At 35.8% G+C, this 14557-nt stretch overlaps 1 protein-coding gene across 3 annotated transcripts in view; it reads left to right on the plus strand.

Moving 5' to 3' along the window:
* The window catches only part of LOC127850649 (protein phosphatase 1 regulatory subunit 12A-like), a 190419-nt gene that overhangs the window by 8834 nt on the left and 167028 nt on the right, over positions 1 to 14557 (plus strand). For all 3 annotated transcript variants that reach the window (XM_052383821.1, XM_052383828.1, XM_052383837.1), the window contains exon 2: positions 12712 to 12792. In XM_052383821.1, the coding sequence (XP_052239781.1) occupies positions 12712 to 12792 (81 nt within the window). The remainder of the gene's footprint in view (positions 1 to 12711; positions 12793 to 14557) is intronic.

A 14557-nucleotide genomic window follows, 5' to 3' on the forward strand; every position in this document is an offset into this window, starting at 1 on the left:
GTGCATTTTTCTGTTCAAATAATACACTTTTTGAGTGTATAAATGCACTTTTGTGTGTTTTTATTAAAGTGTATTTAAGTGTTTTTAACCAGGTTTTCCGAAGCAAAAAACTGGTTATTAGATTGGCGAATGCGGGCGGGCTGGCTGGCTGGCGGGCGGGCGGAACAAGCTTGTCCGGGCCATAACTATGTCGTTCATTGTCAGATTTTAAAATCATTAGGCACATTTGTTCACCATCATTGGACGGTGTGTCGCCCGAAATAATTACGTCAATATCTCCAAGGTCAAGGTCACACTTTGATTTCAAAGGTCAAAAATGGCCATAAATGAGCTTGTCCTGGCCATAACTATGTCATTCATTGTGAGATTTTAAAATCATTTGGCACATTTGTTCACCATCATGGGACGGTGTGTCGCACAAAAGAATCACGTCAATATCTCCAATGTCAAGATCGCCACGACTAAAAATAGATTTAAAAAAAAAAAAAACTTACAAAGGGGGTTAATTTTGTTTGTTCATTTCAAAAGTTCAGTTTGAGTTTTCTCCCTTTATCAGATTTTTTTTCACAATGAAAACCTGGTTTTGTGACAATTTTGTCCCTTGTTAAGTGAATTAACATGCTTAAGTATATTTAAGCGTATTAATTAGCTTACGTTTTTTTTTTGTGCCCCAAAAAGTACATTTGAAGCGTATTTTAAGCGTTTTAATTTACTTAGGAATACATGAAAAAATACACTTAAAAACGCTCTAGTGTATTTTTTGAAAAAAAATACGCTCTAGTTTATTTTTATGCCCCCCTTCGAAGAAGAGGGGGTATATTGCTTTGCACATGTCGGTCGGTCTGTCGGTCCGTCCACCAGGTGGTTTCCAGATGATAACTCAAGAACGCTAAGGCCTAGGATCATGAAACTTCATAGGTACATTGATCATGACTCGCAGATGACCCCTATTGATTTTGAGGTCACTAGGTCAAAAGTCAAGGTCACGGTGACCCGAAATAGTAAAATGGTTTCCGGATGATAATTCAAGAACGCTTATGCCTAGGATCACAGTGCCTTCCCCAGGAATTTGTTCAGGCGCCCCGGGGCCGACCGGGGATGGGTTCGGGAGGCGTGTCCCCTGCCGACGTTGATTTTTTTTTTAATTGAACGTGTCAATTCACGTTCTGTGGTGCGTTATAACTCAAAGAAAAACAGCGTCAAAAGACGTCATTTGGTGCGCTATGACTCTTCAAAAAAATCCCCCAGTCATTAAAAAAAAAATATTTTTTTATATTGTTTAATTGTTTTAAAACTTTTCCGCACAGATAGTAAAATCCCGACTCAAACGATTCCCCAATACATCCGTTTCAACCCCACTCTATTACTGTATACTTACTATTTTTCAAGTTTCTATTTATTACCCGATAATCCCGTTTATTCCGTTTTTATCAATCTCTTTCTGGTAAATATTTACGATAAAAGCTTTCAGTTATTTCTTTAACACAAACCTTGCCATTTTTTAAGTGACTATTTATAGATTTGATGAAATATTGCCTCTGAATATGCGTCAATCCCCTGACCTGTTGTGTGCTTGTTAAAACGCTCAATACACGCCATTTGTATGCAATAGACGCGACGTTGTACATGCTACATAATTTTCGCGCTCTTTTTAATTGAGAAAAAGATTCGACACAAAATAAATTTGCACTGCTAATTTGAAGCAAAAATATTTAACGTTGCGGTAACATTTACATTCGGAAGTGTGTTTCGGATTAAAAACGCGTTAACATCGACTTAATGGGTTTCGGATTAAAAATTTAATTATTCCCATTTGAGATTTCAACAAATATTAACCGTTGCGTTATAAATTCAACGATAGTTTGTTTACACACTTTACGAGTCGAATAAATGTTTTGACGGAATTATGCATGAAATTCACGTTGTCCACGAGGATCACGACCGGTTGCCATCATCAGTCTTCTAACTATCGATTATTGGACGAAACATTTACAAGTGGGCGTTATTAATTCAACGAAAATTTGTTAAAGCGCATTACGTGTCGAATAAATGTCAGAAAAACGATGTGAATCAGTTCTATAAATGGACATGTTGAAATATACATGTACTGGAATTAAATAAATTGTTATCACATAATTGTAACCAGGAGTCATTTGCACAACTTACTCGCTATAATAATTAATTGTTTACCACTTGCAATTAATTTCTCGTATTAATTATGAGTCATAGGTAACACTTGTTTACAGTAAAAAGGTGTGATGATGATGCCCGAAACCGTCTTTAATGTTCTGTACTGTACTAATTACCGGTTTTATATTACTCAAATGGTACGACTTCTTGCTAATCAAGCTGCGATAAACTCGTACTTCATGCCCGACGTCAATCAAAAATAATGGTCGATAGTTAACCCCGCCCTCATAAGCATTCGCGTTACCGATTGGACGATGAACTTCACAGTTTGACGACTGGAAAGTTACCAGATACATCCTTGTCAGCATTTAAATGACCGTGTAATGTGGCTAGAATAATCGATACGCGCGTCATGCTATTCTCTTATCAGTGGATTATCCATTACCCCATGTGGTGTTTATGGCGATTACTTGTGAAAGTAGGAACCGAGTGCTCTTTTAAAAAAGGGAATATTGATACACTGATAGGGAAACCTTGATTTTTTTGGACAATATCCACTTTCTTTTACTGAAGAATACACTGATCGGAAAATTTCAAGCGCCCCGGGGACTCTGATTTCGAAATTCAAGCGCCCCGGCAAGGGGCGCTTAAATGGCCTGGGGAAGACCCTGGATCATGAAACTTGATAGGTAGATTGACCATGACTCGCAGATGACCCCTATTGATTTTGAGGTCACTAGGTCAAAGGTCAAGGTCACAGTGACAAAAACATATTTACAAAATGGCTGTCACTACAACTGAGAGCCCATATGGGGGGCATGCATGTTTTACAAACAGCCCTTGTTAAATAACAATTTAATGTCATAATTTGTTTTTTAAAAACCTGTTGCCATATATAGTTTAAATTCAAGATTATTACCAATGACAGCTTCTCGTTCAGCCTCTGGTAGGCAGACACGAGGATCCCCTATTGTGGTTATGCCACCCTTGAACGAACAGGTGGCCAGCTGTTCCTCTGTAAATACAGCTCTCATAGCTTTTGCCAGTGCCTTGGGCATTCTCCTCTCAAATTGGATCACACTTTTAATGATCTCCTGAAAAAAAAGCAATTTAAAACAATAATTCCGATCAATGTAAATTTCACCTTGGGGTTTAACCTTCAAATATAAAATATAAAAGTTTTTATTGAATATGGGGGAAAGAAATCTGTTCATTAATGACAAGAAATAGGTATAAATAAATTTTAAGATGACAATAACCATAAAATACAGCCATAATTATTCAAATGGTGTTTTTTTCTTTAAAATTGCATGACATTTACTTATCCATTTACATTTGCAAGTGACAATACATAAATATGATAATGATCATAATTAATTAAATTAAAAAGAGATGCAGAAATGAAAATACAAACCTGTTACAGCTGTTCTTCAGTATTCCAAAAAAACGGCAGTTGTTGAACTATGAGACCATATCACTTTAACCACCCACTTTGAATCTTCTTTGCAACAAACTTATTGTTGATTTACACATTGTAGTAAATACACATTGTTTTCATCACACAATATTTCATGTGCTGAAAGAATTTGTAGACATTTGACACTAGAATTATAAGTCTTAATGTTGCTCAATAATTTAAGTTGCTGAAACCAAATTGTTTACAAAAAATAACTTCCTGTGCTCCAAATAACTTGCTGTGCTCCAACCAATCAAAAGTGGTTTGTTTTCAAATAGATGGTGCCAGAACCAATCAAAAGTCTATAAACACCCCTTTGTTTGGGCTAGATGGAGCACTGATAGAGGGATTAGTGTTTATGATGCTAATGGATCTCTTATCTGATCCTGATCTTATCTGATATTTATTGAATAATACACAGCACACTTAGCATTTTATATTTAATTGTGAATATTTCAGTATAACATACTGATTGTTGTTAGCAAATAATAATAATATTATAAATATTATTTAAATTGTCTTTTAAAATGTATGTTAATAGTCAATGTGGTAGACATTAATGGAATTGGGGTTAAATATCGGTGTAAGAAAGTTCAAATACTTATTTTTTATGTTATGGAGATATAATTGATTCCGGCAAGCCCACATAATATTTTCGACACTTTCAATATTTGTAATAAGTTACCCACAGCCTGATTTAGTTGTACTTTTTCCTTTAAAAGCTGCTCTACTGATTCACATATTTTATGAGCAGACAAATTGCAACAATAAGACCATAAACATTATGTGAAGATAAAAAAGAATTCAGTACAATCCTTCTTTTAAACTATATCTCTGTCCTCTAACTTCAGTTATTTGCTATAGTGTTGCTCTTTTTTATGAAGATGCACTAAAACTACACTTGTACAGAAAGACTTTTTTTTTTTGGCAAATCAGAAGATACACTAATATGCACAAAAAATGCACTTGATTAAAAAATGCACTTATTGCATAAAAAGATGCACTTTGTCTACAGAAGATACACTAAAAGTACAGTAAAATACACTTAAAGATAATGAAAATACAGAAAAATGCACTTTAGTGCACTTAATTAAATTTGTATGAAAAAAGTGCAGAAAAAATACACTCTTCAGTAAAAATGCAGAAAAAATACACTTTTTAAAGCGTATTTTGTTAAAAAGTGCATTTTATTTTGAGAAGGGTGGCTACATATGGATGTAGTAAAACCTTGTTAACACTCTAGAGGCCACATTTTTTGTCCAATCTTCATGACATTTGGTCAGAAGATTGGTCTCAAAGATATCTTGGATGAGTTCGAAAATAATTATGTTTGCTTGAAAAAAATGGCTTCCAAGGGGCGGGGCATTTTTCATTATATGGCTATAGTAAAATCTTGTTAAAACTCTAGAGGCCACATTTACTTTCCGATGTTCATGAAACCTGGTCAGAAGATTCATCCCGATAATATCTTGGATGTGTTCAAAAATGATGCCGGTTGGATGAAAAACATGGCTTCCAGGGGGCGGGGCATTTTTCCTTATATGTCTATAGTAAAACCTTGTTAACACTCTAGAGGCCACATTTATTTTCCAATCTTAACGAAACTTGGTCAAAAGATTTGTCCCAATAATATCTTGTTATCTCAGGTGAGCGACTTTGGGTCTTTCAGGCCCTCTTGTTTTCGTATCCCTTTAATTAAAATACGCTGCTGTCGTTCAGGATAGTTTGGGAGTAAAAAACAAATTGATTTATTATCACAGTTCAATTTAATTCGGCAATCGGCAGAGATGTGTAATATTATCGCCATATAACTAATTATTTAATTATCACTCTGTAATTCAGATCGGTAAATATTCGGAAGAAAGATGAAAAGTGGTCAGCTTAGAAATATTTATTGACGGGTATCGTCACGTTTTTGTTTCATTTGTTTATCTCTAGCGACCGGCCGCTATTTTGTTAGCAGACTGCGATATTACATTGTAAATGTGTATTCAAATTATACAACATCTGCGCATAAATGACCCAATATTATCCGATTGCTCCACCAGTTCTCACGTTTCATTCGACAACATCATGTCATGTGAAAGCGAGCTCAATGTTGATTTGCCAGCTACCATGTGCACTTCAATAAAAATAAGGTCAGGTCAAGCGATGTCTAATCAGGTACAGACCGCGTTTTGTTAATTGTTCAAATTGCGAACACTTTCAAACAAAGAGACAAATATAGAAAACCAGTCCAGATTAAAATGGCGGATGTTTTCAACGAAATTTTACTAGATTTTCGAATTTTAGCAATTTAGATTTTTCTTGAGCCAAATTCTCCATATTTTTGCAAATGGCGCAGATGGCTCAAATTGCGCTGATGGCTCAAATGGCGAACGACAGCACGAGCATTGCAAACGTGTTATTATTGGAAAAAAATGCTTACTATTACAGGGCTCGCACTGTCGTTCATCATTTGCGAAAATATAGCGACTTCAGAAGTGTGATTTCTCCGTGGATCCGCGGATCGGGTTGTCCTGGGACATTTCCGCTATTCCCGTAAATACGAAAAAAATTGGTGAAAGTACGACCGAATCCGCGGGTGTATTTCTTCAGCGGCCGGAAAAATCCGCGGCCTGCAAAACCTCTCTGCATATTACACTGGTATTCTGTCTTAGCATTTTTTGAAACAAGCGATATCATTGGCTGTCCTTTCCCAATCTTACCATTAAAATCGGTCTCTTAAAATGTGTTTCATATCTTTTGGATGATTCGATTGGAAATGGCGCCTTTGTGAAGCGTTAATGAAGTCGAAGGAACGAATCTCACAAAATCTCGGAGATTTATTAATTTATTGAAAAACAAATTTAAATGGGAAAGGGAAGAAACAACAGTGGATATAAATCAGAAAGCGATACCACTTTCTGAACGGGTACGAAAGATCGACTGTCTTGGTAAGGCTGAAGTCATATTTTATTCATGTGAGAAAATCTTGAACTACGTAAACTGTGGTAAATTGTCGTTAATTGAACACTGTAACATTTTTGACCTTATGTAGAATTTAAAGGCATTGAGCTCCAATGAAAGATTCCCTTCATCGTTCACAGGTATCGGAACACTTATTGATTTTGATCACAATTAATACTGGCTACTTTGCGTAACATGTTAAGTGATTCTTAAAAAATTTTCATAAAAAAATCTTGCGTATAAGTTTAAGTCTAAGATGGTGTTTATTTAAAGGCCTGTTTTAAGGTTTCACCGTTTGCCATTGGGTTATGCACGCGATTCGGGTTGTAAAAATCAGTCTACAGAATTTTACTCCTCTCGGACTTCACCTCAATCACACCCCTGGAATTTGGCTCAAGAAAAATATAATTTGGGAATATGCTAAAATCTCATTAAATTTCATTGAAAACATCCGCCATTTAAATCCGGATTGTTTTTTTATAACTATTTTTCTCTCTTTGTTTCCATGGACGTTTTGAAGCGCATATGGTAGCTGGCCAATCAAAATTAAGTTTGCTAAGGGGTAATATTGGGTAATTCATGCACAGATAATGGAATGCACAGTTGAAATTGTCGTCTAGTGCCTGCAATATAATGGCCGATGGCAAAAGTCGTATAAAAAATAAGCAAATGAAAATAAGCGTAACACTATCAATTATTTTTAAGCTCATCACTTTACAACTTTCTACCGTCTATCGATCTGAATTAAAGGATGATAATTAAATAATTAGTTACATGTCGAAGATGTTACACCTTTCTGTTCTTGATTGAAATTAAAATGTTATAATTACTTTGTTGTTTTTTACTCACAAACTATGCTATTGTAAAGTAATATGTCAACCAAATAGTATATTATTACGTATTTGCTATGTTACTTGTTTTCATTTTCTGTAGTTAAACGATATGCACATTTTCATGTGCAAAATGCGTACAATTTTTCAGATTCTCGTTTTAGGATAAAGTATATTTTGCCGGCTATATTATATTTTCGATGTTCTTTATACAAAAAATAGACTTATGAATACACGTGCGGTGATATGCCTGACGGTGCAGAAAAATTGAAAAATATTTACCAATTTCCTTTCATGAGGCAGAAGACTTGGAGCTTTATTATGCCCCCCTTCGAAGAAGAGGGGGTATATTGCTTTGCTCATGTCAGTCTGTCGGTCGGTCGGTCTGTCGGTCTGTCAGTCCGTCCACCAGGTGGTTGTCAGACGATAACTCAAGAACGCTTGGGCCCAGGATCATGAAACTTCATAGGTACATTGATCATGACTCGCAGATGACCCCTATTGATTTTGAGGTCACTAGGTCAAAGGTCAAGGTCACAGTGACCCGAAATAGTAACATGGTTTTTGAATGATAACTCAAGAACGCAACGCCTAGGATCATGAAACTTCATGGGTAGATTGATCATGACTTGCAGATAACCCCTATTGATTTTGAGGTCACTAGGTCAAATGTCAAGGTCACGGTGACCCGAAATAGTAAAATGGTTTCCGGATGATAACTCAATAACGCATACGCCTAGGATCATGAAACTTCATAGGTACATTGATCATGACTCGCAGATGACCCTGATTGATTTTGAGGTCACAAGGTCAAAGGTCAAGGTCACGGTGACCCGAAATAGTAAAATGGTTTTCGGATGATAACTCAAGAACGCATACGCCTAGGATCATGAAACTTCATAGGTATATTGATCATTACTTGCAGATGACCCCTATTGATTTTGAGGTCACAAGGTCAAAGGTCAAGGTCACGGTGACCCGAAATAGTAAAATGGTTTTCAGATAATTACTCAAGAACGCTTTTGCCTAGGAACATGAAACTTCATAGGTACATTGATCGTGACCAGCAGATGACCCCTATTGATTTTCAGGTCACTAGGTCAAAGGTCAAGGTCACAGTGACAAAAATCGTATTTACACAATGGCTGCCACTACAATGGACAGCCCATATGGGGGGCATGCATGTTTTACAAACAGCCCTTGTTTGATAAATACCTTTCAGTTTGGTATATGTCGGAGTTCATTTTCAGAAAGAAAAAAAGGTAAACAATATAATATCCCTACCTATCTACCCACCCAAATTTACCTGGGTTGGGTTATGCCAAACAAACATTTTTTTTAAGGATGGCCTTATATTTAATTAAACATTAAGTGTATTACAAATATAGAAAATCAAGGTGCTTGGCATGACATACAGACTTTAGGTTAGATTGTTAGCAAGTATACTACTACAAATATATTCTTATAGGTACAGTATTGTTAGAGTTATACAGTAGAGTTAGAGTGTAAAATGTAAAGCAAAACATGGCATTCCCATCAACACAGTGATCATCCTAGAGGGCGACGTAGGCGACATGGTCGCCTTGATAAATACCTTCCAGTTTGGTATATGTCGGAGTTCAATTTCAGAAAGAAAAAAAGCTAAACAATATAATATCCCTACCTATCTACCCACCCAAATTTACCTGGGTTGAGTTATGCCAAACAAACATTTTTTTTAAGGATGGCCTTATATTTAATTAAACATTAAGTGTATTACAAATATAGAAAATCAAGGTGCTTGGCATGACATACAGACGTTAGATTGTTAGCAAGTATACTACTACAAATATATTCTTATAGGTACAGTATTGTTAAAGTTATACAGTAGAGTTAGAGTGTAAAATGTAAAGCAAAACATGGCATTCCCATCAACACAGTGATCATCCTAGAGGGCGACGTAGGCGACATGGTCGCCCTACTATGCTTGATATCGCTTTCTGATTACATCAAAGCGAAAACAAAATTGCCGACATTTTCCAATATTTTCTCCTTTGATAATCTGCTGCGCATGTGCGCAATGCTGTCACTAATACTGCCATTGTTTACTGTGTGCAAATATCTGTTATCTGATCTACTGATAGCGACAAGATTTGCTACGCATCACTGACCGCTGATGCAAGTCAACTTGGTTTATTCCAGTTGAGGCATTGTGTACACGCCGGTCTCACCAACAATAGTGTATTGTCTTAACCATCTATGTATAGAATGCCAGTAGAGGCTCCCGACCTCGTTTACAGTTTTTCAATCGGCTCTTTTTATTTGTCACGGCTGCCAGGAACCAATACAGCCATTGTTCACATGTTGGTCATTTATTGTTATACTTGACGTTTTGTACAACTTAAAACAGTCATAATATATTTGAGTAGTGAGCTTAACAAATTTCACAAACAAAGAAACAGACTTACAAATTAAAAGTTTAATCCAAAATAGCAGTAAAAGGCACGTGGGAACATTCCATTAAAAGTCAATGACATCATTCAAACAGAATTACCTGCACACGACACTCAGTTGGGACAATTACAATTTAGGTTATTTCAGAATGTTCAGTTATGGTGTGTTACATCAATTTATGTATAATCGAATAAAACACAACAAATCTTGAAATAATTAAGCTATGGCCGGCATAGAACATAAACATGTATTATTGAAGAATCTCCCACAAAATGTTCTGTAGGTTTATAAGTGTACACGTACGTTATTCTCTGTTGTTAGTCTAATTTGCAAATTGAGACTGGTGCATATTGCGGAATTAATTGGGATAAATTGCCTTTTTAAATTCAGTTAAAAATGTGCATATGCAATAAAAATTGAAGAGAAATAACCAACTGCTTTACAGTGACTTATTGTGCGCAAAGGGGATAACAAATAGCATTAAGAAAATATAGTATTTGCATTGTTATTGTTATGCGTTTATCATATCGCCATGAGACATTGCCCGGTCTTTTATTGAATGATTTCTGATTGGTAAGCGGCTGGCACTGACATGAGCAGTAACTGATGAAACCTCTTTGCTACTGTCCGAAAACGGTACAATCTATGAATGTTGCTAATGTCCGGCATCTTGCAATTTTAAACTTTCTATTAGCAAAGTAAAACACTGCAATATTATATTTTAAAGCAATATGTCACCCAAAAAATATATTGGTTGCGTATTTGCTAGGTTACAGGTAACTGGTTTTTATTTTCTGCAGTCAAACGATATGCATATTCTACTTCATGTGCAAAAGACGTTTATCGACATGTATTCAGACAGTCGTTTTCCGATACGTATGGTTCGTCGATTTTAATTATTTTTGACGTTCTTTATAACATTTTTATAGAATGACGAATAAACATGCAGTGTTAGGGATAGTCTGGTAGACAATATTTCGCAATGTACTAACCAGAAATTGCACCTAAAAGAACTAAAAAAGAGAACAATATGCTATGGCTCTGCCCTATATTCCTTTTATCCTACATCCTCAGGCTCTTGGCTTAAGAAGTAATTACATATGAATGAAATGTGTATTTTGGCCAAATAAAACACATGTTTTACAGTTCTTAGGAGAGCAATATCTATATAACATCATGGCATTTTAAAATAAAATGTTTAGTTAGTGTTTCAGCATATTTTATTTTAGATACATGTATGTTTATTAATTGTGAAACATTAATAATAAAGTACCTATAGCGTTTGATCAAGTCGGCTCATTTCTCCCTAATAAAATAGGAAGGAGAAGTCACTTCTCCCTAAAATTTTGGGCTAGGATGATCCCTGCAACATGCTATGCCTTAATTGTAACTTGGACAAATGTGGTGCATGTATACCCTTAATATAACCATGAATGCTAGATGAACGATTGGAATACACACATATTACTGAGTGAAGTTGTTAAATTTCGTACAGGTTATAATGCATAGTTTACATAGTTTGCTTGTGGGGAATGAATCAGTGGAAAGCACCAGTCAAAAAGATTGAGTTATTATCCCCTGCCATAGGCGGAGGGATATTGTTTTGGCGTTGTCCGTCTGTCCGTCCGTCCAGAGCAATATCTTGGAAGTGCTTTGGCGGATTTCATTGAAACTTGGTATGAGTATATATATGGATAATAGAATGATGCACGCCAAATGTCATTGTACACCATCTGATAATAACAGACTTATGGCCCTTTGTATCTTGAAAAAATGTTTTTTGTGTGTCTTGAGCCATATCTTGGAAGTGCTTTGGCGGATTTCATTGAAACTTGGTATGAGTGTCCAGAAGCATATTGGCGGGGGATATCAATTCAACGAATTTGCTTGTTTAATTTATTTTTACATACAAGCAAAATTGTCTCTTGAGCCATTAGCTGCCATACTGCTGAAAGTTAAAAAGATTGTGAAAAGTAGGAATATAGTATATGTATACAAACTTCTTAAAGGGGCCTTTTCACGGATTTTGGCATGTATTGAAGTTTGTCATTTAATGCTTTATATTGATAAATTTAAACATTGGATCTAAAAATCTCCAGTAAAAAATCAAGAATAAAATTTTAAGAAAGAAAAAAATGTTACTCTCAACAGGGCTCGAACCACTAACCCCTGGAGTAAAAAGTCTCCCATTTAGACCACTTGGCCATCCGTGCTCATACAATGAGTGATGTGTTTTATACTTTATATAAGCAATCCTCATAGTTACACAAAATATAACGACAACAACAGAACTCTCCAAATTATTCAATTGTTTCGCGTCGCAACGCTTTATAATTTTCAGGTTTTTAAATCGTCAAAAGATGCATTTAATGGCTATTTTAGAGCATGGTAAATGTTCAGTATTACTGTTTCCTTACAAAATGAAAATTTGCAAATCTTGAACAACTTTTTTTAATTTACTCAATGTTTTTATGCCCCTGAAGAAGGGCATATAGTGATACGTCATACTTTAGCGTTAGGTTTCGAGATATGCTCATAACTTCTATGTCGCTTCAGATGTAACCTTCATATTTGGTATTCATGTGTATATGGAAAAGGCCTTTTCATACACACACAAATTTTGACCCCCTTGACCTTGAACTTAGGGTCCGCATTTAGGTTTTCGAAATCTGCGTTTAGGTTTCGAAAAAGCGTTTTTCGGGGGCATATGTCCTCTGATGGAGACAGCTCTTGTTGTTTTAATGAAGTACTTTCTAAACAAAAATCCAGTCTAGGCAGAAAGTGTTGTCCTTGATTAGCCTGTGTGGACTGCACAGTCAAATCTTGGATGATACTTAACCCAATGCATTTAGCCCGGTTTTCCCATGGTAAGGTTCAATTTAATTAATACTAATATTCTGTTCTATATTTCAGTTTCCTGAAAACCCTGAATATCAACATTACAGACAAGAACGGCTACACCCCACTGCATCAAGCAGCTGTCAATGGTCACAGGTAAGGCCAGACATGTTCATTTTTTAATGAGTTTGCACTGGTTAATCAGCGACCACTCTTTCCATTTGTGTAGAATTTTGCATTTACAGGAAGTCTCTTCTAAATTAAAATAGGCTTTTCTGGGAAGACATCTTATGCACATGCATTAAGCCCCATTTTCTGAGAGCTCATGTTGATTTTGCCATCACAGATTCACACAAAGCTGACAGTCACTGATAGTATCCCATATTTATTTGTCAGGGGATAGTTAAAAAGTTATTAAAATATTAAACCCAAAGTATTACCATATATGCAGTCAGATTTAAATTGATAGAACTAAATGTCAATAATATTTTTTCACAGTCTCTTGTTATCATCCCTGGCCTTTTTTGTGTTACCAAAACATAATAATCCTTAATGTTAAAACACGGTCACAAAATAAAGCATGATTTGAATGCATCAGTGCATGTCACACAATGTTATTTCACAAGTTTCATCACTGAAGTAACAAGAAAACAAAATTAATTAGGTACACATGTGACAACTGTGTATGAAGGTAGAGGTCAAGGTCATCTTTCAAGGTCAGAGGTCAAACATATGTGGCCCTAATCGCTTATTTTATGAATACTTTTGCAATATTGAAGATAGCAACTTGATATTTGGCATGCATGTGTATCTCATGGAGCTGCTCATTTTGAGTGGTGAAAGGTCAAGGTCAAGGTCATCCTTCAAGGTCAAATATATGGGTCAAAATTGCACATGTAATGTCAATTCTGCAATTATGAAGCTAGCAATTGTATATTTGAGATGCATGTGTATCTCATGGAGCTGCACATTTTGAGTGGTGAAGGGTCAAGGTCATCCTTCAAGGTCAAACGTCATATAGTGGGACATTGTGTTCCACAATCACATCTTGTTAGCATATACAGCACATGTGAATCGGATCATATGACCGACTTTCTCGCATAATGCCCTACCTATTTATCTATCTACTCATAATGCTTTGTTTTGTTTTCTTTGCTTCCATTGTTTATTTTTCTGTTGTATTTCCTTGTATCTATCTACCCATAACCCTTTTCTTTGTTATCTTTATTTGCATTGTTTACTGTTCTGTGTTATTTCATGATGAAGGATTTGTTGATGCCCATAGGATTGTAGCAATTCGTGACATAGAGCACTCACAGTTTGTATTGTGTAGTGATGGATACTTATAGTATTTTATCAAGATACACGTCAGTCGGATTGTTCTTTGCATCGTTAAATGTGCTAGTTCTTATGTCTATACATACAAATGAAATTGCTCTAGAGTCGTCTCTACGAAACATCAAAGGCCAATCTCAACTTTGCCGGTGTATCCGATGGCCATATACACGCGCCATAGTTGGTAAACGTTACGTTTCTAACTCACTGTTCGTAATTAGATCTATTTTCGTCTTAATTACAGTCGTCTTATTTACATGGATTTATGCTATCATGTTGCTTTCTGGGGATATCGAATTGAACCCAGGCCCTGTATCGATTAGCTCTCTTGATTCCAATATAACGGAGTACAATTCACTAAACTGCTTATTAGCAATGCCCAATAACCTTTCCTTCTTGCAATACAATGTCCAGAGTATACGGAACAAAATAGAAATTCTTACAGCAGAACTTTCAAATTTCGATATATTATCCTTTTCTGAGACGTGGCTTAACAACTCTATCGAAACTGATGAACTCCTTATCCCTTCTTACCAATGTCCCGAACGCAAAGATCGAATACATGATAGCCATGGTGGGGTTATGC

The sequence above is a fragment of the Dreissena polymorpha genome, chromosome 1 (genome assembly GCF_020536995.1).
Source record: "Dreissena polymorpha isolate Duluth1 chromosome 1, UMN_Dpol_1.0, whole genome shotgun sequence".
NCBI classification, from domain to species: domain Eukaryota; kingdom Metazoa; phylum Mollusca; class Bivalvia; order Myida; family Dreissenidae; genus Dreissena; species Dreissena polymorpha.